We start from the raw sequence: 24292 nt of genomic DNA, 5'->3' as shown, positions 1-24292 counted from the left end.
GCCCCTTTCCCAGAGAGTTTGACTCAGTGGAATTGAGGTGGCATCCAGTTTGAGCCTCTGGTGATTCTTGTGAAACAGTAGCTGTGGGAAGCACTGTTCCGTGGAACTACTGAAGGGAAAGTTATTTTCTCCTTGTGGTGATGTCAGTATTTCCCGACTGCAAGGGATCTGTAACTGCACTGTTCAGAAAAGGACATTCATAGATCCAGTGTCTCAGCTTTATGACCACATCCTAGAAAAGTCTAAAGTCCAGATCTCAGTTATACTAAATAAATTGTATTTATCAAATAAATTAAAGTATCGGGGTATTGGTATTCCTTTATTATGTTCAGACAACTCTAATGGAAATAGGTCACAATGACAAGGTTCATAGGAGCATGTAAAGAATAACAAATGCTTGCGGTGCCTGGGTGGCTCAGTCAGTTGAGTGTCTGACCTTGGCTCAGGTCATGATCTCACAGTTTGTGAGTTCGAGCCCCACATCGGGCTGCTGCTATCAGCACAGAGCCCACTTCAGATCCTCTGTCCCTCTCTTTCGGCTCTTCCCCCACTTGTGCGTGCGCTCTTTCTCTCTCTCTCTCTGTCTCAAAAATAAATAAAATATTAAAAAAACTTTTAAAAAAGGAATAATAAATGCTTTCCTTTTTTGAGGAACTTGGTTACTAAGGGAAGTAAAATTGCTAAAACAAGCATATCAGTAAGTGTTCTACATGATAGTACGGACTGAATGTGTAATTGCTAAGAGAATGCATAGCAGAGAAAGAGTGAGAGTCAAGTTCCAAAGGATATCAGAAGTAGCATTAGTTAAAATGAATGGAATGCTTGGGTATTTGATGTTGGAGGAGGCTGGCTACCTGGGTATGGTAGGCAAAGGAATTGCTGTGGCTGTAGAGTATCTTAGACTATGTACAGAAGACTAGTTCTAGAGAGCAACCTGGGACTGAAATCCAACCTGGGCTCTACAAACTGCTCTTTCTCTTAAGCCCTGAGCCCTGGCATGAAACTAGTTCCAAGGAAGGGGCGTTTAAAATTTTTTGTAATTTGCCTGCCCCTAGAGTGCCTCTTTATCACATTTTTACAAAGGCATCTTTTGTGTTAGTGGAAACCCTGCATGGCAAGCAGTTCTTGCTGGCTGGAGGAGAAAGGCTGTGGTCAGAGGCTTTGAGGGAATAGAGAGTTTGGTAGAGAAACAAGAATACCAGATTGAGTAATAGATTGACAATAGGGGGTTCTTAAAACTGATAGGGTAAAAGTTCTGGAAGGTATAAGATTAATATAATGTTTATGAGCATTATTACATTAGAAAGGAGATAATCTGTGCAATTGATTATGAAGATTTGGATCAGAGTAGCAACTGTGGAGGTAAAGCTGTAGTCATGGATCTAAGAATTAGAATGTTCATTCAAGAAATATGTAAGTCATTATTCTGTTTGCTCTGGAAAGAAAGCAAAAATTCAGGCAGCAGACATTTACTTGAGCACCCACTATGGGACAGGCACTGTGTTACACTGAAGGGATATTTGGTGCTTCTCCTTAAGGCTTCATGGTCTTGTGTAGCAGTAGTTGGCAAACTTTCCCCAAAAGGGCCGGATAAGCTTTGCAGGTCATACAATATCTGTTGCATCTACTCAGTACTGCTTTTTATGTAAAGGAAAGGGCATGGCCATATTCAAATAAAATTTTATTTATGAACACAGGTGGTGGGCCAGATTTGGTGTTTGGTGACCTCTGGTCTTTTTTTCCCCATATTTAATCCAGAATCCCCCAGTGGTACTGTGCAGTCAACCATTTGGAAAAATTATGTTTTTTGCTGATGTTATGTTCCAACTCCTGTTCTGGAAATTGTCAAATTCATAGAGCCTAGAAATTATTCTCTGTGTTTCCAAATAGCCACAAAAGGGGGAAAATGTGTTGTTAGACTGGTATCAGCTTCTTCAGCTGTTACAGATAGAATGAATTACCATTGTGTTCAGCAGATGTCATTGATGCCTTGTAGATGCCCTTAGCTGTGCTGTTTGATCTAATAATTGTACGTATGAAAATTTATTAAAAAATAATTCAGCAAGGAAAAAGTTAAAGCTCAGAATTTTTCATTTCAGTGTTTGTGTGTGAAAGTTCTACATTTTCAGTGTAAAAAATTGTAGCCAGCCCAGGGGTGACTGGGTGGCTCAGTCTTACTTAAGCGTCTTACTTCGGCTCAGGTCATGATCTCATGGTCTGTGAATTTGAGCCCCGCAACGGGCTCTGTGCTGACAGCTCAGAGCCTGGAGCCTGCTTCGGATTCTGTGTCTGCCTCTCTCTCTGCCTCTCCCCAACTTGTTCTCTCTCTCAAAAATAAATAAAACTTAAAAAAACTTAAAAAAAATTATAGCCAGCCCAAATGTCAATAGCAGTCAAACAAATTATGGTACGTTATCCCTATAGAATAATTTGCGGTAATTAACAATTATACTTTTTGGCAAAAGGGAGGTTATTTCTGTATGGTAAAAGAAACAAAACATATACATACAACAAAAAAATACAACATACCTACAATGGCTGTAACTATGTCTTTTAAAGTTCAACAATAACCTTATGCTTATGAATGGGTATATGTGGTAGAAACCTGGTAAGGAATAAAAGGGAAAATAACGAAATACTGTAAATAATGGGGTGGAAGTTTTGATTCTAAATAAGAGGGCTAGAGTAATTGCATCTTGGTTGAAGAAGGAGAGCTAATAATCAGTGCTCGGCAGGAGACTTTTGTGTGGTACATTGATACTGACCTCCATTAAGGTAGCAAGTGAAAGCTGGATGGGCACTGGGTGAGTATGTGCCTCACTAAGAATAAAATACCTACACATGGGCAAGAGATATCATAAGCTAAGAGGCAAAATGACATGATGTCACATGCCTTCTTTGTGCAGACCTGCAGGAAGGCACACAGGAAACAGCACTCAGATGCCTCAGCTTCACATTTTTTTCAAGAATGCTTAGTAAAGAACACCATGTCTGCTAAGGAGAGAGGAGAACTTGAAAACATAGCAAAAGTAGACAAGGCTTGGTTTGAAAGTCTTATTTTCCCCTGAAGGGGAAAGAAAAGTTCAAGAATCCCAGTACACTGAAAGACCTCATTCAACTTTGTTTTGTTCTGCATATCACTCAGAAATCAAAGGAGAACATCTTACAAATGTTGCAGAGGAATTGAGAGAATGTTGAATAATGCTGCAGGTGATAAATCTGCTGAGCTGAAGAAAATTCTGAAAAATGTTACTGCTTTACCAGATGAAAGGAGAGCTTGATGTGGGGAGAAAAAGTTGTCTTAAATGCACTGTGCTATTCCAGATTGGATCCTGGAACTGAGAAAGAACATTAGTGGAAAAACTGATGAAAACCAAATGAAGTGTGGGGCTTAATTAATAGTAATGCATCAGTGTCAGTGTCCTAGTTTTGAGAAATGTTCCATGGTAAAGTCAGATTTGATTAGATAGTTAACATTAGGGGAAACTGGTTGAGGGATATATGAGAACTTTGTACTGTATTTAATAATCTAAAATTATTCCAAAATAAAAAGTTTATTTTTACAAAAGATTTTAAGCATGAAAAGAACAAAGAGGAAGGAGGTGAGGATGAGGCAGTTGAAGATAAAGTTGATGAATTAGATATAGTGCAGGTTTTCTCCTCTTCTTCAAAGGAATTAACTATACACATCTCACTTTTTTTTTTTAAAGGCAATGAGATTTGTAAGGATTTGTAAGATAATTTCTTTTACGTAGTAAATTTATTAAAGTAATTTTGTCTTTTAGTAGTATTTTCAATGTAGATAATTTTTTTTGAGAGAGCGTGCATGTGTATGTGTGTGTGTGTGTGTGTTTGCGTGTGCGTGTGTGCACTAGCAGGGGCAGAGAGAATCTCAAGCAGCCTCCATGCCCGGTGTGAGCCCAATGCCGGGCTCTATCTTGCCACTGAGATCATGATCTGAGCCAAAATCAAGAGTCAGATGCTTAATTGACTGAGCCACCCAGGCACCCAATGTAGATACTTTTCAGTTATCATACAAGGTTCAAGGGCTGTAAACTGGTATGGAAATTTAAAGTGGGTCGAGTATAACATAAATTATATGCAGGTTGGTAGTTTTTATATGCTTTTGGTACAGTTTATATTAAATAATTATTTTGTGAACTGGGTACCACTTTATAATTGAAAATGTTGCAGGCCTTTTGTTGACATTCTAAATGCTTATAAATGTATACAATTTTTTTTTTTTTTTTTAACATTTATTTATTTTTGAGACAGAGAGAGTCAGAGCATGAACAGGAGAGGGCCAGAGAGAGAGGGAGACACAGAATCCGAAACAGGCTCCAGGCTCTGAGCTGTCAGCACAGAGCCCGATGCGGGGCTTGAACTCACGGAGTGAGAGATCATGACCTGAGCTGAAGTCGGACACTTAACCGACTGAGCCACCCAGGCGCCCCAAATATATACAATTTTTAAACATTTTAAAATGGAAACATTTGCTTTATGCAGCAATGACTCCCTTTAAATACGGATGGATACCGTTGACACTTATGATTTCATGGCAGCTAAACTTATCTTTGTGAACTTTGCTGGCCTGCAGAAACCAGCTAATAGGTTGGGTCTAGAAGCCAGATAAGAGACTTAAAAAGTTTAATACTGTACTTTTTTATTCACCCCCAACTCTGGCTCTTGCCTTCTACCTGGAACTGGAGGCAAGCAGAAAGTAATATATTAGAAAATTCTAGGTAGAGTGTAGTTACATGATCATAAACACCTGAGACTAAATAGATACGTGTGGTAGTTTTGTTTTTTTCTTCTTCTTTTAATTTTTTTTTTTAACATTTACTTATTTTTGAGAGACAGAGAGAGAGTGACAAAGTGCGAGTGGGGGAGGGGTAGAGAGAGAAGGTGACACAGAATCCGAAGCAGGCTCTGGGCTCTGAGCAAGCTGTCAGCACAGAGCCCAATATGGGGCTCAAACCCACGAACCATGAGATCATGACCTGAGCTAAAGTCAGATGCTCAACTGACTGAGCCACCCAGGTGCCCCAGTTTTGTTTGTTTCTTAAGCCTTCTTATTTGTTGATCAATATAGGGGGTGATGTAGGTTTTTGAGTGCCTTTCAGTTATAGTGATGTTTCCTAATAGACTATGATCATTGTATTTTAGGTTTCTGCAATTCTTTAATAAGTTAAAACCCTCTTTTTTGGCCAAGGTTATCACAGTTCTATATAACTTTCTTTGGGAGTAAAGATATTACAAAATGTGCTAGTTCCTAAGATGTTGGAACATCTTGGTGAAGTTGGAAAGAGATAAGATTGGCTTTATTTAAGTTACTTTTTGTCTTGAACTTCTGTAATACTATAACTGTAAAACATTTTTATTCAAACCTTTCTATTTACTATGCAGGCTTACAGTGGAACACCTCTGACGGAAGAAAAGGAGAAAATAGTCTGGGTCAGATTTGAAAATGCAGATTTAAATGGTATGGTTTTAACTTTTTTGGAACATATGAATTAAATGTCTGTTGGAGGATGACCTAATTCTAAAAAGAGAACTCTTACTTTAGATTACTTTCTCTATAGTAAGTTTTTAGTTTTCAAACGAAATTTATTTTTAGTTTAAAAAGTAACGTAACCACACTATGGAAACTTCATTAGAACTTGTACAAGTCTTTAAAAAAAGGTTTTTTTTTTTTTTTATGTTTGGTTATTTTTGAGAGACAGAGAGATACAGCATGAGTGGGGGAGGAGCAGAGAGAGAGGGAGACACAGAATCCGAAGCAGGCTTCAGGCTCTGAGCTGTCAGCACAGAGCCCGATGGGCTTGGACTCACGAACAGTAAGATCATGACCTGAGCCGAAGTTGGACACTTAACCGACTGAGCCACACAGGCGCCCCTGTATTGTACAAGTCTTAAAGTAACTGTAACATATGGTGCCTAGCCTTAAGCTTTAGGACATAAAGATTTCTTAGAGAAGTTAATGTTTGATCAGTTGTATAGGATTTATAACTGCACACTTATTACTGTTTAACTTTTTAGACTTTTAACATTTTTTTCTGGACAAGATTTATGTCTGGGTTGGCTCTTTTGTTCTCAGATACATTCCTGCATTCCATTTCTTTGTTCCGTCCTGCTCCCTTGCAAGGTGGCTGCCCATTGTCTTTTTCCCATGATACCGTGTCTGTTGTCTTTTGAGTTTGGGAGGCATTGGTGAGAAATTGAATGAGAGGATGGGAGAAAGAGAAGAGTATTATTCCTTCTCCTCTCTCTGTTAGTGACTGCATTTCCTCTGTCGTTCTAGCTTCTTCCAGGCAGTTCCATTGGTGTTCCAGTTTTTGCCAGATGACCCAGCATCCTATACTCTCTGTCTCCCTAGCCTCGGGGTGGTAATGGTTTCCTACTGTTGTTAATACAATAGGCAGCCTCAAAGTTCCTTTTTTAGTCTCTCAGCTATTCTGTCGTCTGTAACCAGTTGTCTTTATTAAATTCTCAGTTATGAACACACTGAATTATTTTCATTTCCTAGTGGGGCTTTGACTGATATCATACTCTTGAGTCTTCATCTCCTCTAAGACTTTAAAAATGTGATGCTGTATTTTTTTTTTCTTTAAGCTACTGTCCAGGAGAGAGAGGCTAAGTAGCACTTCTGCAAATTGTTTTTTTTTTTTTTTTTTGCATTTTTGGATTCTTTATTAGCTGATTCATTCAAATAATAGCAACTTGTTGGGCTCTCTTTGTGGGAAATAAAAATTCATTTGTATGGGTAATTATTTATGACTTATAAACTTTTCCTACTATGTTTGCCTTTGAAAGCTTCTTATATCTTTGATTTTCTTTCTTTTTATGACTGTTAAATTGCCTTGTTTACTAGTGTATCCTTCCTTCTTTTTTCCTTTCCTTCATTAATAACTAGGTAACTATTCATCTTTTGTTTTCTACCTTTTCCTCTTGAATTCAGACTCTTCTTTCTTTTCTGGAAGTATATTTTGTTTAGTGGATGTCAGAAAGTATTAGAGAGCTCTCTCTCTCTCTTTCTTTTTTCTTTTTTTAAATATTTTATTCTTAAGTAATCTCTGCTTCCAGTGTGGAGGTCAAAGCCACAACCCTGAGATCAAGAGTTGTATGCTCCATTGACTGAGCCAGCCAGGCTTAGCATTAGAGCACTTTCTTTCTTTCCTTTTTTTTTTTTTTTTAAATGTTTATTCTTGAAGAAGAGACAGAGTTCAAGCAGGAGAGAGTCAGAGAGACACAGAATCCAAAGCAGGCTCCAGGCTCTGAATGGTCAGCATAGAACCTGATGTGGGGCTTGAACCCACAAACTGTGAGATCATGACCTGAGCCAAAGTTGGATGCTTAACTGACTAAGCCACCCAGGTGCCCCTAGAGAACTTACTTACCTTAATAACAAAGCAAATGGTTGTCGTCTTGGAAATATTAGTGCCAGATAGTAGCAAAAGCTTGTTATACAACATATGTGAAATATTAAAAATAATTTTTTTTTATTTTTTTAACTTTTAATTATTATTATTTTTTAAATGTTTATTTATTTTTGAGGGAGAGAGACGGAGTGAGAGCAGGAGAGGCATAGAGAGAGAGGGAGACACAGAATCCAAAGCAGGCTCCAGGCTCTGAGCTGTCAGTACAGAGCCTGACACAGGGCTTGAACTCACAAGCTGTGAGATCATGACCTGAGCCTAAGTTGGACGCTTAACTGACTGAGCCATCCAGGTGCCCCTTAGCTTTAAATTATTTTTTTAATTTAAATCCAAGTTAGTCAACATATAGTGTAATAATAATTTCAGGAATAGAATTTAGTGATTAGTCACTTACATATAACACCCAGTGCTCATTCCAACAAGTGTCCTCCTTATTGCCTCCACCCCTTTAGTCCTTCCCCCTACCCAACACCCTGCCAGCAACCCTCAGTTTATTCTCTGTATTTAAGAGTCTCTTATATTTTGTCCCCCACTCTGTTTTTTTTTAAATTTTTTAATGTTTATTTATTTTTGAGAGAGAGAGAGAGTATGAGAGGCAGAGGAGCATAGAGAGGGGACATGGAATCCGAAGCATGCTCCAGGCTTTGAGCTGTCAGCACAGAGCCCGACGTGGGGCTTGAACTCATGGAGTGTGAGATCATGACCTGAGCCGAGGTCGGACACTTAACTGACTGAACCACCCAGGCGCCCCTGTCCCCCACCCTCTTTTTATATTATTTTTGCTTACCTTCCCTTATGTTCATCTGTTTTTTATCTTAAATTGTACCTGAGTGAAATCGTCTATTTGTCTTTCTCTGACTGACTTGTTTCATTTAGCACAATATGCTCTAGTTCCATACACGTTCAGATGGCAAGATTTCATTCTTTTTGATTGTCGAGTAATATTCCATTGTACGTGTGTGTGTGTGTGTGTGTGTGTGTGTGTGTGTGTGTGTGTGTATATATATATGTATATATATATGTCACATCTTCTTTATCCATTCATCAGTGGATGGACATTTGGACTTTTTCCATACTTGGCTATTGTCGATAGTGCTGCTATAAACATTGGGGTGCATGTGGCCCTTTGAATCAGCACTCCTGTATCCTGTGGTTAAATAACTAGTAGTGTAATTGCTGGATTGTAGGGTGGTTCTATTTAAAATTTTTTGAGTAACCTCCATACTGTCTTCCAGAGTGGCTGCACCAGTTTGCATTCCCATCAGCAGTGCAAAAAGGGTTTCTCTTTCTCCACATCCTTGCCACCATCTGTTGTTGCCTGAGTTGTTAATGTTAGCCATTCTCATAAGTGTGAGGTGATGTCTCATTGTGGTTTTGATTTATATTTCCCTGATGATTAGTGATGTTGAGCATTTTTTCATGTGTCAGCCATGTGGATGCCTTCTTTGGAAAAGTGTCTATTCATGTCTTTTGCCCATTTCTTCACTGGATTGTTTTTTGGGTGTTACACTTGATAAGTTCTTTATAGATTTTGGATACTAACCCTTTATCCTATATGTCATTTGCAAATATCTTCTCCTATTCCATTGGTTGCCTCTTAGTTTTGTTGATTGTTTGCTTAGTTGTGCAGAAGCTTTTTATCTTGATGAAGTCCCAATAGTTGATTTTTGCTTTTGTTTCCCTTGCTTCTGGAGACATGTCAAGTAAGAAGTTGCTGTGGCTGAGGTTAAAGAGGTTGTTGCCTATTTTCTCCTTTAGGATTTTGATGGCTTCCTGTCTTACGTTTATGTCTTTCATCTATTTTGAGTTTATTTTTGTGTGTGATGTAAGAAAGTGGTCCAGGTTCATTCTTCTGCATGTTGCTGTCCAGTTTTCCCAGCACCATTTGCTGAAGAGACTATCTTTTTTCCATTGGATATTCTTTCCTGCTTTGTCAAAGATTAGTTGGCCATTCATTTGTGGGCCCATTTCTGGGTTTTCTTTTCTGTTTCATTGATCTGTATATCTGTTCTTGTGCCAGTACCATACTGTCTTGATGATTACAGCTTTGTAATACAGCTTGACATCCAGGATTGTGATGCCTCCTGCTTTGGTTTTCTTTTTTCAGGATTGCTTTGGCTATTGGGGTCTTTTCTGGTTCCATCTAAATTTAGGATTGTTTGGGGCGCCTGGGTGGCGCAGTCGGTTAAGCGTCCGACTTCAGCCAGGTCACGATCTCGCGGTCCGTGAGTTCGAGCCCCGCGTCGGGCTCTGGGCTGATGGCTCGGAGCCTGGAGCCTGTTTCCGACTCGGTGTCTCCCTCTCTCTCTGCCCCTCCCCCGTTCATGCTCTGTCTCTCTCTCTGTCCCAAAAATAAATAAAAAACGTTGAAAAAAAAAATTAAAAAAATAAATTTAGGATTGTTTGTTCTAGCTCTGTGAAGAATGCTGGTGTTATTTTGATAGGGATTACTGAAAATAATTTTTAAAGGCATAGGTTCATGTCCACAACAAAAAACAAAATGATTTTAATATCACAAAATGAACATTTAGAAAATGTCAAAATAATCTTTACCTAAGCATGGTTTCTGTTGTTTTGTTTTTGTTTTTGTTTTGTTTTTAAATAGTGAGTAAGAATTGCTGGCATAATATTCCATAAAGCCTTTGCTTTATTGAAGTAAAATGTACCTGGAAATGTAGATGGGTCTTGCTTGAAAATTATTTTAGTCTGTGTGTGCTATTGAACTTACAGTAGTTGTTTTATTTTTATTTATTTATTTATTTTTCAGAAGGTTATCTTTTGGTTTTATTGATTGTTTGCTGTACAGAAGCTTTTAAAAAATATAGTCCAAATAGTTTATTTTTGCTTTTGTTTCCCTTGCCTTAGGAAACATATCTAGAAAAGTGTTGTTACAGCTGATATCCAAGAAATTACTACCTGTGCTCTCTTCTAGGATATTTATGGTTTCAGGGATCACGTTTAGAATACAGAGCTTCCACCTCTTTGGTTAAGTTTATTTCTAGGTATTTTGTTATTTTTGATATAATCATAAATAGGACTGCCTTCACAATTTGTCTTTATGTTCCTTTATTGTTAGTGTATAGAAGTGCAACAGATTTCTATACACTGATTTTGTATCCTGTGACCTTACTGAATTCACTTATTAGTACTTGTAGTTTTTTGGTGGAGTCTTTCAGGGTGTTTTTTTTTTTAATATTTTTATTTTATTTTATTTTATTTTATTTTATTTCATTTCATTTCATTTCATTTCATTTCATTTCAGTCATTTACATCCAAATTAGTTAGCATATAGTACAACAATGATTTCAGGAGTAGATTCCTTAATGCCCCTTACCCATTTAGCCCATCCCTCCTCCCACAGTCTCTCCACCAACCCTCTGTTTGTTCCTCATATTTAAGAGTCTCTTATGTTTTGTCCCCTCCCTGTTTTTATATAATTTTTGCTTCCCTTCCCTTATGTTCATCTGTTCTGTGTCTTAAAGTCCTCATATGAGTGAAGTCGTATGTTATTTTTCTTTCTCTGACTAATTTCACTTAGCATAATAACCTCTAGTTCCATCCACGTAGTTATAAATGCCAAGATTTCATTCTTTTTGATTGCCAAGTAATACTCCATCGTGTGTATGTATGTGTGTGTGTGTGTGTGTGTATACACACACACACACACACATACACACACCACATCTTATTTATCTGTTCATCCATTGTTGGACATTTGGGCTCTTTCCATACTTTGGCTATTGTTTTTTTTTTTTTTTTTAATTTTTTTTTTTTCAACGTTTTTTATTTATTTTTGGGACAGAGAGAGACAGAGCATGAACGGGGGAGGGGCAGAGAGAGAGGGAGACACAGAATCGGAAACAGGCTCCAGGCTCCGAGCCATCAGCCCAGAGCCTGATGCGGGGCTCGAACTCACAGACCGCGAGATCGTGACCTGGCTGAAGTCGGACGCTTAACCGACTGCGCCACCCAGGCGCCCCGGCTATTGTTGATAGTGCTGCTATAAACATTGGGGTGCATGTGTCACTTCGAAATGGCACACCTGTATCCCTTGGAAAAATACCTGGTAGTACAATTGCTGGGTTGTAGGGTAGTTTTATTTTTAATTTTTGGAGGAACCTCCATACTGTTTTCCAGAGTGGCTGCACCAGTTTGCATTCCCACCAGCAGTATTAGAGGGTTCTCCTTTCTCTACATCCTCACCAGCACCTGTTGTTTCTTGTGTTTTTTTTTTTTTTTAAATTTTTTTAACGTTTATTTATTTTTGAGACAGAGACAGAGCATGAACGGGGGAGGGTCAGAGAGAGGGAGACACAGAATCTGAAACAGGCTCCAGGCTCTAAGCTGTCAGCACAGAGCCCGACGCGGGGCTCGAACTCACGGACCGTGAGATCATGACCTGAGCCGAAGTCGGCCGCTTAACCGACTGAGCCACCCAGGTGCCCCATCTTGTGTTGTTAATGTTAGCCATTCTGACAGGTCTGAAGTATCTCATTGTGGTTTTGATTTATATTTCCCTGATTATGAGTGATGTGGAGCATCTTTTCATGTGTCTCTTGGCCATCTGGATACCTTCTTTGGAAGAATGTCTCTTCATGTCTTCTGTCCATTTCTTTCCTGGATTATTTGTTTTTTGGCCATTGAGTTTGATAAGTTCTTTATAGATTTTGGATACTAAGCTTTTATCCAGTACATCATTTGCAAATATCTTCTCCCATTCCATAGGCTGCCTGTTAATTTTGTTGATTGTTTGCTCTGCAGAAGCTTTTTATCTTGATGAAATCCCTATAGTTCATTTTTGCTTTTGTTTCCCATGCCTCTGGAGACATGCCAATAAGAAGTTGCCATGGCCGATATCAGAGAGATTGCTTCCTGTGTTGTCCTCTACGATTTTTCTGGTTTTCTGTCTTACATTTAGGTCTTTCATCCATTTTTTAATTTATTTTTGTGTATGGTGTAATAAAGTTGTCCAGTTTCATTCTTTTGTATGTTGCTGTCCAGTTTTTCCCACACCATTTGTTGAAGAGACTGTCTTTTTTTCCGTTGGATATTTTTTCCTGCTTTGTTGAAGATCAATTGACCATTTAGTTGTGGGTCCATTTTTGGGTTTTCTGTTGTGTTGCATTGATCTGTATATCTGTTTTTGTGCCAGTACCGTACTGTCTTGATGACTGCAGCTTTGTATTATAGCTTGAGGTCTGGAATTGTGATGCCTCCAGGTTTGTTTTTCTTTTTAAAAATTGCTTTGGCTATTTGGAGGCTTTTTCTGGTTCCATCCAAATTTAAGATTGTTTGTTCTAGCTCTGTGAAAAATGCTGGTGGTAATTTGATATGGATTGCATTAAATGGCTAGATTGCTTTGGGTAGTGTAGACATTTTAACAATATTTGTTCTTCCGACCTATGAGCATGGAATGTTTTTCCATTTCTTTGTGTCATCTGCGATTTCTTTCATAAGTGTTCTATAGTTTTCAGAGTACAGACCTTTTACCTTTTTGGTTAGGTTTATTCCTAGCTATCTTACGTTTTTTTGGTGCAATTTTAAATGGGATCAATTCCTTGATTTTGTTTTCTGCTCCTTCATTATTGGTGTATAGAAATGCAACAGAATGTACATTGAGTTTATATCCTGTGACTTTGCTGAATTTGTGTATCAGTTCTAGCAATTTTTTGGTGGAGTCTTTTGGGTTTTCTGCATAGAGTATCATGTTGTCTATGAATAGTGAAAGTTTGACTCCTTTCATGCCCATTTGGATGCCTTTTATTTCTTTTTGTTTTTCTGATTGTTGAGGCTAGGACTTTAAATATTATGTTGAGCAACAGTGGTAAGAGTGGACATCCCTGTCTTGTTCCTGACCATAGAGGAAAAGCTTTCAGTTTTTCCCCATTGAGAATATTAGCTAAGGGTCTTTTGTATATGGCCTTTTTGATGTTGAGCTGTTTCCTCTATCCCTACTTTGTTGAAGGTTTTTATCAAGAATTGATGCTGTATTTGGTCAAATACTTTTTCTGCATCTGTTGAGAGATCATATGGTTCTTATCCTTTCTTTCATTAATGCGGCATATCATATTGATTTATGAATATTGAAGCACTCCTGCAGTCCAAGAATTGTGGTGAATAATTCTTTTAATGTACTGTTGGATTTGATTTATTAGTATCTGTTGGAGAATTTTTGCGTCCATGTTCATCAGGGATATTGGCGTGTAATTCTCCATTTTAGTGGGATCTTTGTCTTGTTTTGGAATCAAGGTAATGCTCGCCTCATAGAATGAGTTTGGAAGTTTTCCTCCCATTTCTATTTTATGGATCAGTTTGAGAAGAATAGGTATATTAACTCTTCTTTCAATGTCTGGTTTAAATGTCTGGTAGAATTCCCTTGGGAAGTCATCTGGCCCTGGACTTTTGTTTGTTGGGAGATTTTTTATTACTGATTCAATTTGTTTGCTGATTTTGAGTCTGTTCAAATTTTCTATTTCTTCCTGTTTCAGTTTTGGTAGTTTGTATGTTTCTAGGAATTTATCCATTTCTTCCAGATTACCGTTTGTTGGCATATAATTTTTCATAATATGCTCTTATAATTGTTTGTTTTTCTGTGGTGTTGGTTGTGATCTCTCCTCTTTCATTTGTGATTTTGAGTCCCTTATCTTTTCTTTTTGATAAGTCTGGCTAGGGATATATCAGTTTTATTATTTCTTTCAGAAAACCAGCTTTTAGTTTCATTGGTCTGTTCTGTTTCTTGTTTTGTTTTGTTTGTCTGTTTCTATGTCATTTATTTCTGCTCTAGTCTTTATTGTTTCCCTTCTTCTGCTGGCTTTAGGCTTTATTTGCTGTTCCTTTTCTACCTCCTTTAGGTATTAGATTAGGTTGTGAATTTGAGACTTTTCTTCTTGAGGTAGGCCTCTATTATAATATACTTCCCTCTTATGATTGCCTTTGCTTCATCCCAAAGGTTCTGGACTGTTATGTTTTTCTTTTCATTTTCTTCCATGTATTTTTTTTATTTTTTCCTTAATTTCCTGGTTAACCCAATGATTCCTTAGTAGGGTGTTCTTTAGCCTCCATGTATTTATCGTCTTTCCAAATTTTTCTTGTGGTTGACTTCAAGTTTCATAGTGTTGTGGTCTGAAAGTATACACGATATGATCTCAGTCTTTTTCTACTTGTTGAGGACTGATTTGTGACCAAATATGTGATCTGATCTATTCAGGAGAGTGTTCCATGTGCACTCAAAAAGAATGTGTGTTCTGCTGCTTTATGATGAAATGTTGTGACTATATCTCTTAAGTCAGTCTGGTCCAGTGTGCCATTCAAAGTCTTGCAGAATAATTTAGAAGGTTATTATTAGCTGTCTATAGATTTAAATTATTTTATGTTATTAATGAAACTCTATTAACTATTAATTAAATTAAAAGTTACAGTGTTCTAATTGAAAATTCTGCTCTGGTGGTTGCTTTCTCCTCCTTTCATCAGGCCTGGAAGCTGTGCTTTTTAGTTTGGAATGATAAGAGTGGTACCAGTTGGTCCTTTGTCTCCAGATTGCAGCCCGTTTCATTATGACTTATCATGCTTGGGGGTTGAGTAGTTGACGACTGACAGAAGATAATTCTAAGGATCATGGCTTATTGGGACTCTCTAATCCTGGGTTTTCCTAGGTGTCTCCATTCTTAATCGTTGCATTAACTTTGACTTGGTGTTAGGTAGAGACTACTGCTTTTGGAACTCATTGGAGAGTGGGATTATGTCCCTTAGTGTCATTGTCACTATTCTCTTTCTGCTTCCAGGCAGTCTGGTTTATATCTAAGCTTGTTTTTCTTGAGGCATTGTACTGGAAAAAGCACAAGAAGTAGCCAAAGCAAGTTAATATCCTAACATTTTTCTATCAGATTCCCTAAAGGAGAGCGTATAATTTGAGTCCCAAAATGCATCATGTTAACCAGCTGGTTTTCTATAGTATTACAAGAACTGCCAACCTTCTAGCCTGTGAAGGGAAATTCTTATCACTCCCTAGCCCATCTTGACTTTGTCAATTCTAGTATAAAAGTACTAGTATACTACTATATTCCATGTGTTATATAGTGTATTATATATACTATGCTATAGTATAGTACTCACTATTATACTTAGGTATCCATTTTTATATTCAACAGGTTTGTTTTTTTTCCAGGTGTGATTGGTTTAAGAGAATCAAATATTTTTTTTATTGTGGTAAAATACATATAACATAAAATTTACCATTTTAATCTTTTATTTATTTATTTATTAAAAAAATTTTTTTTTAACGTTTATTTATTTATTTATTTATTTATTTTTTTAAATTTTTTTTTTCAACGTTTTTTATTTTTATTTTTGGGACAGAGAGAGACAGAGCATGAACGGGGGGAGGGTCAGAGAGAGAGGGAGACGGGAGACACAGAATCGGAAGCAGGCTCCAGGCTCTGGGCCATCATCAGCCCAGAGCCCGACGCGGGGCTCGAACTCATGGACCGTGAGATCGTGACCTGAGCTGAAGTCGGACGCTTAACCGACTGAGCCACCCAGGCGCCCCTATTTTAATCTTTTAAAAAGATGTTTTTTTTTCAATTGAGAGAGAGCCTGAGTGAGTGGGGGAGGGGCAGAAAGGGAAGGAGAGACAGAATCCAAAGCAGGCCCTGTGCTTTGCACAGCACAGAGGCTGCTGTGGGGCTCAGTCCCACAAACTATGAGATCATGACCTGAGCTGAAAGTAAGAGTCTCTCAACCAACTGAGCCACCCAGGTGCCCCCATTTTAACCATTTTTAAGTGTACAGTTTAGTAGTGTAAAGTACATTCACACTGTTATGCAAACAATGCCTAGACCTCTTTTCATCTTGTAAAACTGAAACTCTGTACCCAGCCCCACATTCTCACCTTCCCATTAGCTCTTGGTGACCACCATTTTACTTTCTGGCTCTATGAATTTGACTACTCAAGGTACTTTGTAAGTGGCATTTGTCTTTATGTGCTGGCATATTTCACTCCAGATGTCAAGGTTCATCCATGCTGTAGCATGTATTTCCTTTTAATATGATATAATGTATACTATATTATATTTAATATATATAAAATATATATAAATAATTATTAAATATTATATACAATATATTTCTTTTCTATAATATTGCATTGTTTGTATATATCACATTTTGTTTATTCATCGATGGTCATTTGGGTTGCTTCCATCTTTTGGCTTTGTGAATAATTGTGCTATTAATATTTGTGTACAAATCTCTCTTTGAGTTTCTGTTTTCAATTTTTTCTGAGTATATATCCATAAGTGGAATTGTGGGCTCATACGTTAATTCTGTTTTTAATTTTTTTGAGGAGGTATCATACTAGTTTTCATAGGGGAATTATTTATTTATTTATTTTTATTTTAGATAGCACGAGTGGGGGAGAGGGATGGAGGGGAAGAGAGAGAGAATCCCAAGCAGGCTCCACGCTCAGTGCAGATGGAGTCTGATGTGGGGCTTGATCCCATGACCCCAGAATCATCTGACCTGAGCCAAAATCAAGTTGGATGCTTAACCGATTGAGCCACCTAGGTGCCCCAGGAGAATTAGTTTCTTTATCCTACTCATATCATATAGCTGGAAAGGATAGTGGCTTGAAACTTCTAGTCATTCACTTCTTGCCACTACTTCTTTATGAATGCTTGCTTCTCTTCTTTGACTTCTCTAACGAGGATGGAGCAGTGATTACTCAGAGCTCTCTGATCATACCTTTATGATTATGCTATATGATCAAGGAGGACAAAGTATTCTTTCGGTGATCCAGGAAGATTACCTTCCAGTTACTGGTATAGTTGCAATGGCCAAGGATGTAGTACTAGAATTGGCTCAACTGGCTGTGTGCCTGTTCCTATGCTTAGTGGGGAGTGAGATCAATTACCAGGTAAGGGGGGAGGTTTAGAGTAAGAAGTGTGTGAAGCATACAAAGATAATAGCTTCTGCAAGTCTCTGTTGCTCTAGTGTGCTTGGGTCCACATTTCAGCTGTCTCCTAGACCTTTCACTTAGATGTCTCACAAGTGCTTCAAACTCTTATTCCTTTTCCCATCTATGTCCCCTCAAAAGCTATATTTCAACCCCACTTGGCTTTCAGGTCATTAATGGCACAGAACTTTTCATTCCTCAGAATCTTTGTACAGGGGGCCTTTTGGCTGAAACACTCTTTTCTGCCTTACTTCTCATTCATCTACTAGCATCTACTAAAAATGACGTCTCAGTTTTTAGACTGGGTATTGGCAGTTTATTTTATTTTATTTTTATTTTAGAGAGAGTGTGAGTGGGGGAGAGGGTCAGAGAAAGAGAGAGAGAGAGAGAGAGAGAGAGAGAGAGAGAGAGAGAATATATCTTAAGCAGGCTCCATGCTGACTGTGGATCATGAGTCTGGGATCATGACCTGAGCCAAAATCGAGTTGGACACTCAACCGACTAAGCCACCCACCAGGTGTACCTAGCTGGGTATTGGCAGTGTGTTGCTGCTATTAGTACAATGTGGAATACAGAAGAAGCTGGTTTGGGAGAAAGATCTAATTTCACTTTACACCTCGATTTTTTAGGTGAGTCGAAAACTGGGTTTTAGGTGAATCGAAAACCCAGCCCCTGCCTCCTCCACCATTTGCAAACATTTTTCTAAGGAGGGAGAGTGTACAGAGTGCAGTATGAAGTTCACTTATAAGACTGGACAAGGTTTTGGAAGATGGGTGAATGAAAGGAGAACACTGTAGTTGTCTAAAACCACAGAAGAATGCTACATATCTCTAAAGGAGAGACTGCAAAATCCATATTTATGGGTGGAATAAAAAAGAAACCAGAAAAGAAGATAAAGAGCAGCTATGGGTAGAATAACCAGTGATGATATAATAGAGGATATAAAGGAAAGTCAAAGAATAAGGATGCGTACAATTTTTATAAAATTAGGAGTTTCATTCAAGAGTAATGAAGTCTTCTGTACCACCATCCAGAGAAAGAAAAGTAGTGCCAGTGACTAAGCAGAATCTAAAATAAGAGAAAGGAGATTTTGTTCATATAATGACCTCAGGGTTTTATATGTGGCATTTGAGCCCTTCTAAAAATAATAATCTGTGATCAAGATGGTAGCTGTATTAGAAAGATACCTGGATTGCATATCAAGAATCTGGAGATTTCTTGGGGCACCTGGGTGGACAAATTGGTGAAGTGTCTGACTCTTGATTTTGGCTTAGGTCATGATCTCATGGTCATGAGATTGAGCCCCAAGTTGGGTTCTGTGCTAGGTGTGAGACTTAAGATTCTCTCAAAATCTCTCTCTCTCTTTCCCCCTCCTCCTTCCCCCGCCCTCTGCCCTTCTCCTGTGCTCACATGTAATATCTCTCAAAAAAAAAAAAAAAATCCTGGGGATTTCTTCAGTTTTGAGTAAATTATACCTAGTTTGTCAAAATGAAATTGGCTCCTGCTCTTTGTATAAAACAGGATTGTTGTGTGTCAGATTAGATGATCTAGGTATCAGAGCACATCGAAAACTATGAAAGACCATATTGATGTTAGATATAAAGAGAATTATGCCCTTGGAAAATAAGTTTGTAATTCTGAATTTTCCTACACATAGAACCATGTGCTGTTAACTTTGTGCCAGTGAATTTGTGTCAAAAGAAAGTAAAAAAAATGACTGATTATAAGCTTTGTTAAACATTTTGATCTTTATATTTGAGCAATGGGGCATAACTAATATAGTGGATGGAGGTGAAGAAGTATGTCATTATTTGTATTTTTTTAAAAAGCACCTGTTGTATGGAGTTTATGGGCAATGGTGGATGCAGGAAGCCATTTTATGCTTTTGGAGTTGATGTTGGTGTAAGAAGAGAGCTGTTTAGGAAGACACAGGTGATAGATTGGTGGTAGATTTATTGCAAGAGAGAAGGAAGAAGGTGATTCCTGACTTTGCCAACTGGTTAGATAATCATACTATTCACCAAAATTGAGAACCTTGGAGGAAGATCAGGTTTGCGACAAAATCATTATCTTTCTTTTTTTTTTTTTAATGTTTATTTTTGAGAGAGAGAGAGAGAGAGAGTGTGTGTGTGTGTGTGAGAGGAGGAGAGGGAGACACAGAATCCAAAGCAGGCTCCAGGCTCTGAGCTGTCAGCCCACAGCCTGATGCAGGGCTCAAACCCATGAACCACGAGACAGTGACCTGAGCCAAAGTGAGAGTCTTAACCAACTGAGCCACCGAGGTGCCTGGGAAATCATCTTTGAGTGGAATTTGATTTTCTACTGAGACATCCAAAAACCTGTGTTGAGGAAGTCACTAGCATACACTAATGGAATTAGTGGATGGAATGAGACCACTTGAGTGGGTATATTGTGAGAAGAAAAGAGTGTTTAGGAATTGGCTTTGGACAACTTCAATATTTAAAGAATAGGTGGAAAGGGTTGAGCCAGTGGAGGAAATGGTGAAGGAATGATTAGAGCAATAGGAGGAAAACTCGGAGAAAGTTGTACATGGAAAACCAAAGGAAAATATTTTAAGGAGAAACTGATGAGCATTGATTATAGCTGCTAAATAGTCTGAAAAGATGGGCTTAAAAAACACATATTGCATTCAACAACTTGGAGATTATTGCTGAGATTATATTGACTATCAGTGAGAACAGAAAACGTTTTGAAATGGATTTGGGGTGAAAGAAATGCAGAATAGATGACAGTGGCAAATAATCAAGGAATTTAGCTTCTAGAAGGAGAGGAGAGTAATGAAGTCAAATAAAGGAAGAGGGATATTATTGTTTCAATTTATGATTTTTTAAAACCTTATTTATTGTGCAAATATATCATGGTAAATAATACAAAAGTATGGCTCAGTGAACAAATTTTTACAAAACCACCTGTGTAACAATCACCTAGGGTAAGAAATAGAATATTGCTACCTAATTGCCTAGTGATTTTGAATTTCACATAAATAAAATTATTCACTATATAGTTTTTTTTATATCTGGCTTATTTTGCTTATTATGTTTGTACGTTCATCAATGTTATGATGTATGGCAGTGGTTCAGTACTATTCCATTGTTGCAATATACCCACTGTGCTTTTCCACTTTCGTTTTGATGGACATTTGGATTGATTCCAGCTGTTGGCTCTTTATAAATACTGTTGCTATGGAGGTGCCTGGCTGGCTCGGTTGGTAGAGTGTGTGACTCTTGATCTAGGGGTTGTGAGTTCAAGCCCCACGTTGGGTGTAGAGATTACTAAGAAAAAAATAAATAGGCTTGAAAAAAATTTTTAAAGTTAATGCTGCTATGGATATTCCTGTGCTTGTCTCTTGGCTTCAAATGAGTGTATATCTGGAGAAGAACTACTTGGTCAAAGGGCATGGTATCTTCAATTTGAGAATATATTGTCAAACTGTTTTCCAAAGTGATTGTACTGTTTTACATTCACTAGCAGTAAATAAACAATTACTTTATTCCACATCCTGCCCCTTGGTTTTGTCATTGTGGTTTAAAAAAAATTTTTTTTTAAAGTTTGTTTATTTTTTTGAGAGAGAGGGCGGGGGAGGGGCAGAGAGAGAGGGAGATGCAGAATCTGAAGCAGGCTCTGAGCTGTCAGTACAGAGCCTGATGTGGGGCCCAAACTCATGAACCATGAGATCTGTGAGATCATGACCTGAGCTGACGTTTGGGTGCTTAACCGACTGAGCCACCCAGGGGCCCTTTGTCATTATGGTTTTAATCAACACTTTCTTAATTACAAATGCGATTGAGCTACTTTTCATATTTATTGATGATGGATTTATTTGAATATCCTTTTTTTGAAGTGTTTTTTCACGTCTCCAGCCTGTTTTTCTAATGACTTTTTCATATTGATTTTTAATTGTTATGTGTATGAGATATGTCCTTGTGGGGTTATATTTGTTACAAGTCTCTTTTCCCCTGCTGTGGCTTGCCTTTTCACTTTTCTGGTAAGGGTGGCTCATGATTAATTGAAATTCTTCATTTTAATGTAATAGATAATGTAGTAGGATTGTGTAATATTTCTTTTTTTTAAAGATTAAAAACTTTTTTTTTTATTTTTGAGAGAGAGAGAGAGTGAGCATGTGTAGGCATGTGTGTGAGAGCAGAAGAGAAGAGAGAGAGGGGGACAGAGTATCCGAACTGGGCTTTGTGCTGACAGTAGAGAGCCTGGTGTGAGGGTTGAACTCATGAACTGTGAGCTTATGACCTGAGGCAAAGTTAGATGCTTAACTGACTGAGCCACCTAGGTGCCCCTAGGTGATATTTTGTGTGATATTTCTATAGCAGTGCTGGATTGCCATAGAATGTACTAAGAGAATGGATAGTTGGATTCATCTAGGATTGAGATTTTGTGAGTTGGGCACCATGCAGAGATTCCACAAAAAGAGATTTGAGACTGTAGATTATTGACAGAAGTTACTGAGATAATTGATCCAAGAGTGTAAGATGGAAAGAGAGTCAATATAAGATGATCTATAGAATAGAGAGAAGGTAGGGGTGTCAGTGGACCTGAGGGCCTAATGAAGTCAGAGAATGGATCATAATGGAAGTGGTTGAGCAAACTTGCTGGAAGATAAGGTTGTGATTTAAGAATAGAATGCTTGACGGGGCGCCTGGGTGGCGCAGTCGGTTAAGCGTCCGACTTCAGCCAGGTCACGATCTCGCGGTCCGTGAGTTCGAGCCCCGCGTCAGGCTCTGGGCTGATGGCTCGGAGCCTGGAGCCTGTTTCCGATTCTGTGTCTCCCTCTCTCTCTGCCCCTCCCCCGTTCATGCTCTGTCTCTCTCTGTCCCAAAAATAAATAAAAAACGTTGAAAAAAAAAAATTTTAAGAATAGAATGCTTGAATTAGTGTTTTGTGAGGTGCAATAGTTTTGTTCAGGAAGGATATCTTTTGTCATATTGATTTTATAACAGATGCTTAATATTCATTGATGTGAATTGGAAGTTGATTACACAAGTACATATAATTCTCTTGTAGTGGACTCTATGCCTGGTGTTCAGGTATAACAGGATTCACTTCCTATACATGAAGGAATATAACTTGTCTTCCACTGTTAAATTTACAAATATTAGAAATTCTAGCAGATCACACTTCATATTTATATTTAATTAATTTTAGTAAAATTTTTTATTTTCATGTATCACTTACAGATAGATGGTTTTGTTCCTGGTATTAATATTCCCAAGTTCTCTAATGAGACTTTGGTTTTTAAAACCTTACTTGTGCAGATAATTATAAGTACTGTTAAAAAAAAAATACTAGTTTTCTAATTTCAGCTTCCTGATCCCTGTTCACTTTCTTTTAAATGATGTCTTCCAAATACTTTTTATTGAAAAAATGTTTATTTATTTTTCTTTTTTTAAAATTTAAACCCAAGCTAGTTAACTTGGATTATATAGTGTAATAATGTTTTCAGGAATAGAATTTAGTGATACATCATTGAAAAACAATTTAAACAACTGTTACACTAATAATATTAAAGAAGACTAGTTGTTTACTTTTTAATTTGCTTCTTTGTGACTTAATTCTAATGCAGATACATCAAGAAATCTGGAATTTCATGAAATACACAGCACTGGGAATGAGCCGCCTCTGCTGATTATGATCGGCTACAGTGATGGAATGCAAGTCTGGAGCATCCCAGTAAGTATGAAGAAGGTTGAATCCCTAAAATATAATACTTTCCACCATGCTAGCTGATGTGAAATCTGGTGATACTTTCTGTAAGGTCTCATTAACTCTATTAAGTAGTTGTTGTTATTATTATTATTATTATTTCCCTTCTATTTTCCAGAATGGTAAAAAAGCTTGCAGAAGGCTTTTTCTTTTCTTTTTTCTTTTTAAATTAATTAATTAATTTATTAATCAAAATTTTTTTTGGAGAGAGTGAGAGGGTGCAGATGAGCAAGGGAGGGGATAGAGAGGGAGAGAGAATTCCACGAGGGGCAGAAAGAGAGAGAAGTGGGGCTCACCCGAAGCGGGACTCGAGCTCACCTGATGTGGGACTCGAACTCATGAACCCTGAGATCATGATCTGGGCTGAAGTCAGATGCTTAACTGACTGAGCCATCCAGGCACCCCTGTTTTCTTTTTTAAATTAGCAGTCATTAAAAATCAATGTTTTGAATCAGTTAAAACATTTATGTGGTACAAAATTCAAGTTACAAAGGGTTAAAAAACCTTTCCACCCTTGTCCCCCATTTCCCCTCGAGGCAACTAGGATTTCTAGTTTCTTATGTATCCTTATGGCTGTATTTTATGCAAATGATAACATAAACAAATCTGTTTCTGCCACCCTGCCCTCTCTAAAAGATGGTAGCATATTATGGAACTTAGTCTATGCCTTGCTGTGTTTTACTTTTTTTTTTTTAATTAAAAAAAATTTTTTTTAATGTTTATTTCTGAGAGAGAGAGAGACAGAGTGCGAGCAGGGGAGGGGCAGAGAGAAAGGGAGACACAGAAGCCAAAGCAGGCTCCAGGTTCTGAACTGTCAGCACAGAGCTGAACGTGGGGCTTGAACCCATGAACTGTGAGATCGTGACCTGAGCCAAAGTCAGACGCTTAACCGACTGAGCCACTCAGGCGCCCCTGTGTTTTACTCTTAATGTCAATATTCAGAGAGCTTCTTCTTTGAAGGTTATAGCTGTGTATAATTCCATTGTTTGGATTTTCTTTAATTTATGTCATTTATTTCCTATATTGAAAAAACTTGAATGTCTTTTTTTTTTTCCCTGCTCTTAGCCATAATGATATAATATGTGAATTTGAACAAAGGTTATTTTATGTCTGTGTATCTGTATAAGATAAATCTAAATTTTGATAAATGTTTAAAATTGCCTAATATTGG

At 37.8% G+C, this 24292-nt stretch overlaps 1 protein-coding gene across 1 annotated transcript in view; it reads left to right on the top strand.

Annotated features, from left to right (window-relative positions):
* BCAS3 (BCAS3 microtubule associated cell migration factor) overlaps positions 1-24292 on the top strand; it is a 619018-nt gene that overhangs the window by 5712 nt on the left and 589014 nt on the right. Inside the window, exons 6-7 of the mRNA XM_058702849.1 lie at positions 5407-5482; positions 22982-23088. Of these exons, the coding sequence (XP_058558832.1) occupies positions 5407-5482; positions 22982-23088 (183 nt within the window). The remainder of the gene's footprint in view (positions 1-5406; positions 5483-22981; positions 23089-24292) is intronic.

Source organism: Neofelis nebulosa, chromosome 16, assembly GCF_028018385.1.
Source record: "Neofelis nebulosa isolate mNeoNeb1 chromosome 16, mNeoNeb1.pri, whole genome shotgun sequence".
NCBI classification, from domain to species: domain Eukaryota; kingdom Metazoa; phylum Chordata; class Mammalia; order Carnivora; family Felidae; genus Neofelis; species Neofelis nebulosa.
This window is presented reverse-complemented; position numbering and strand designations above follow the sequence as displayed.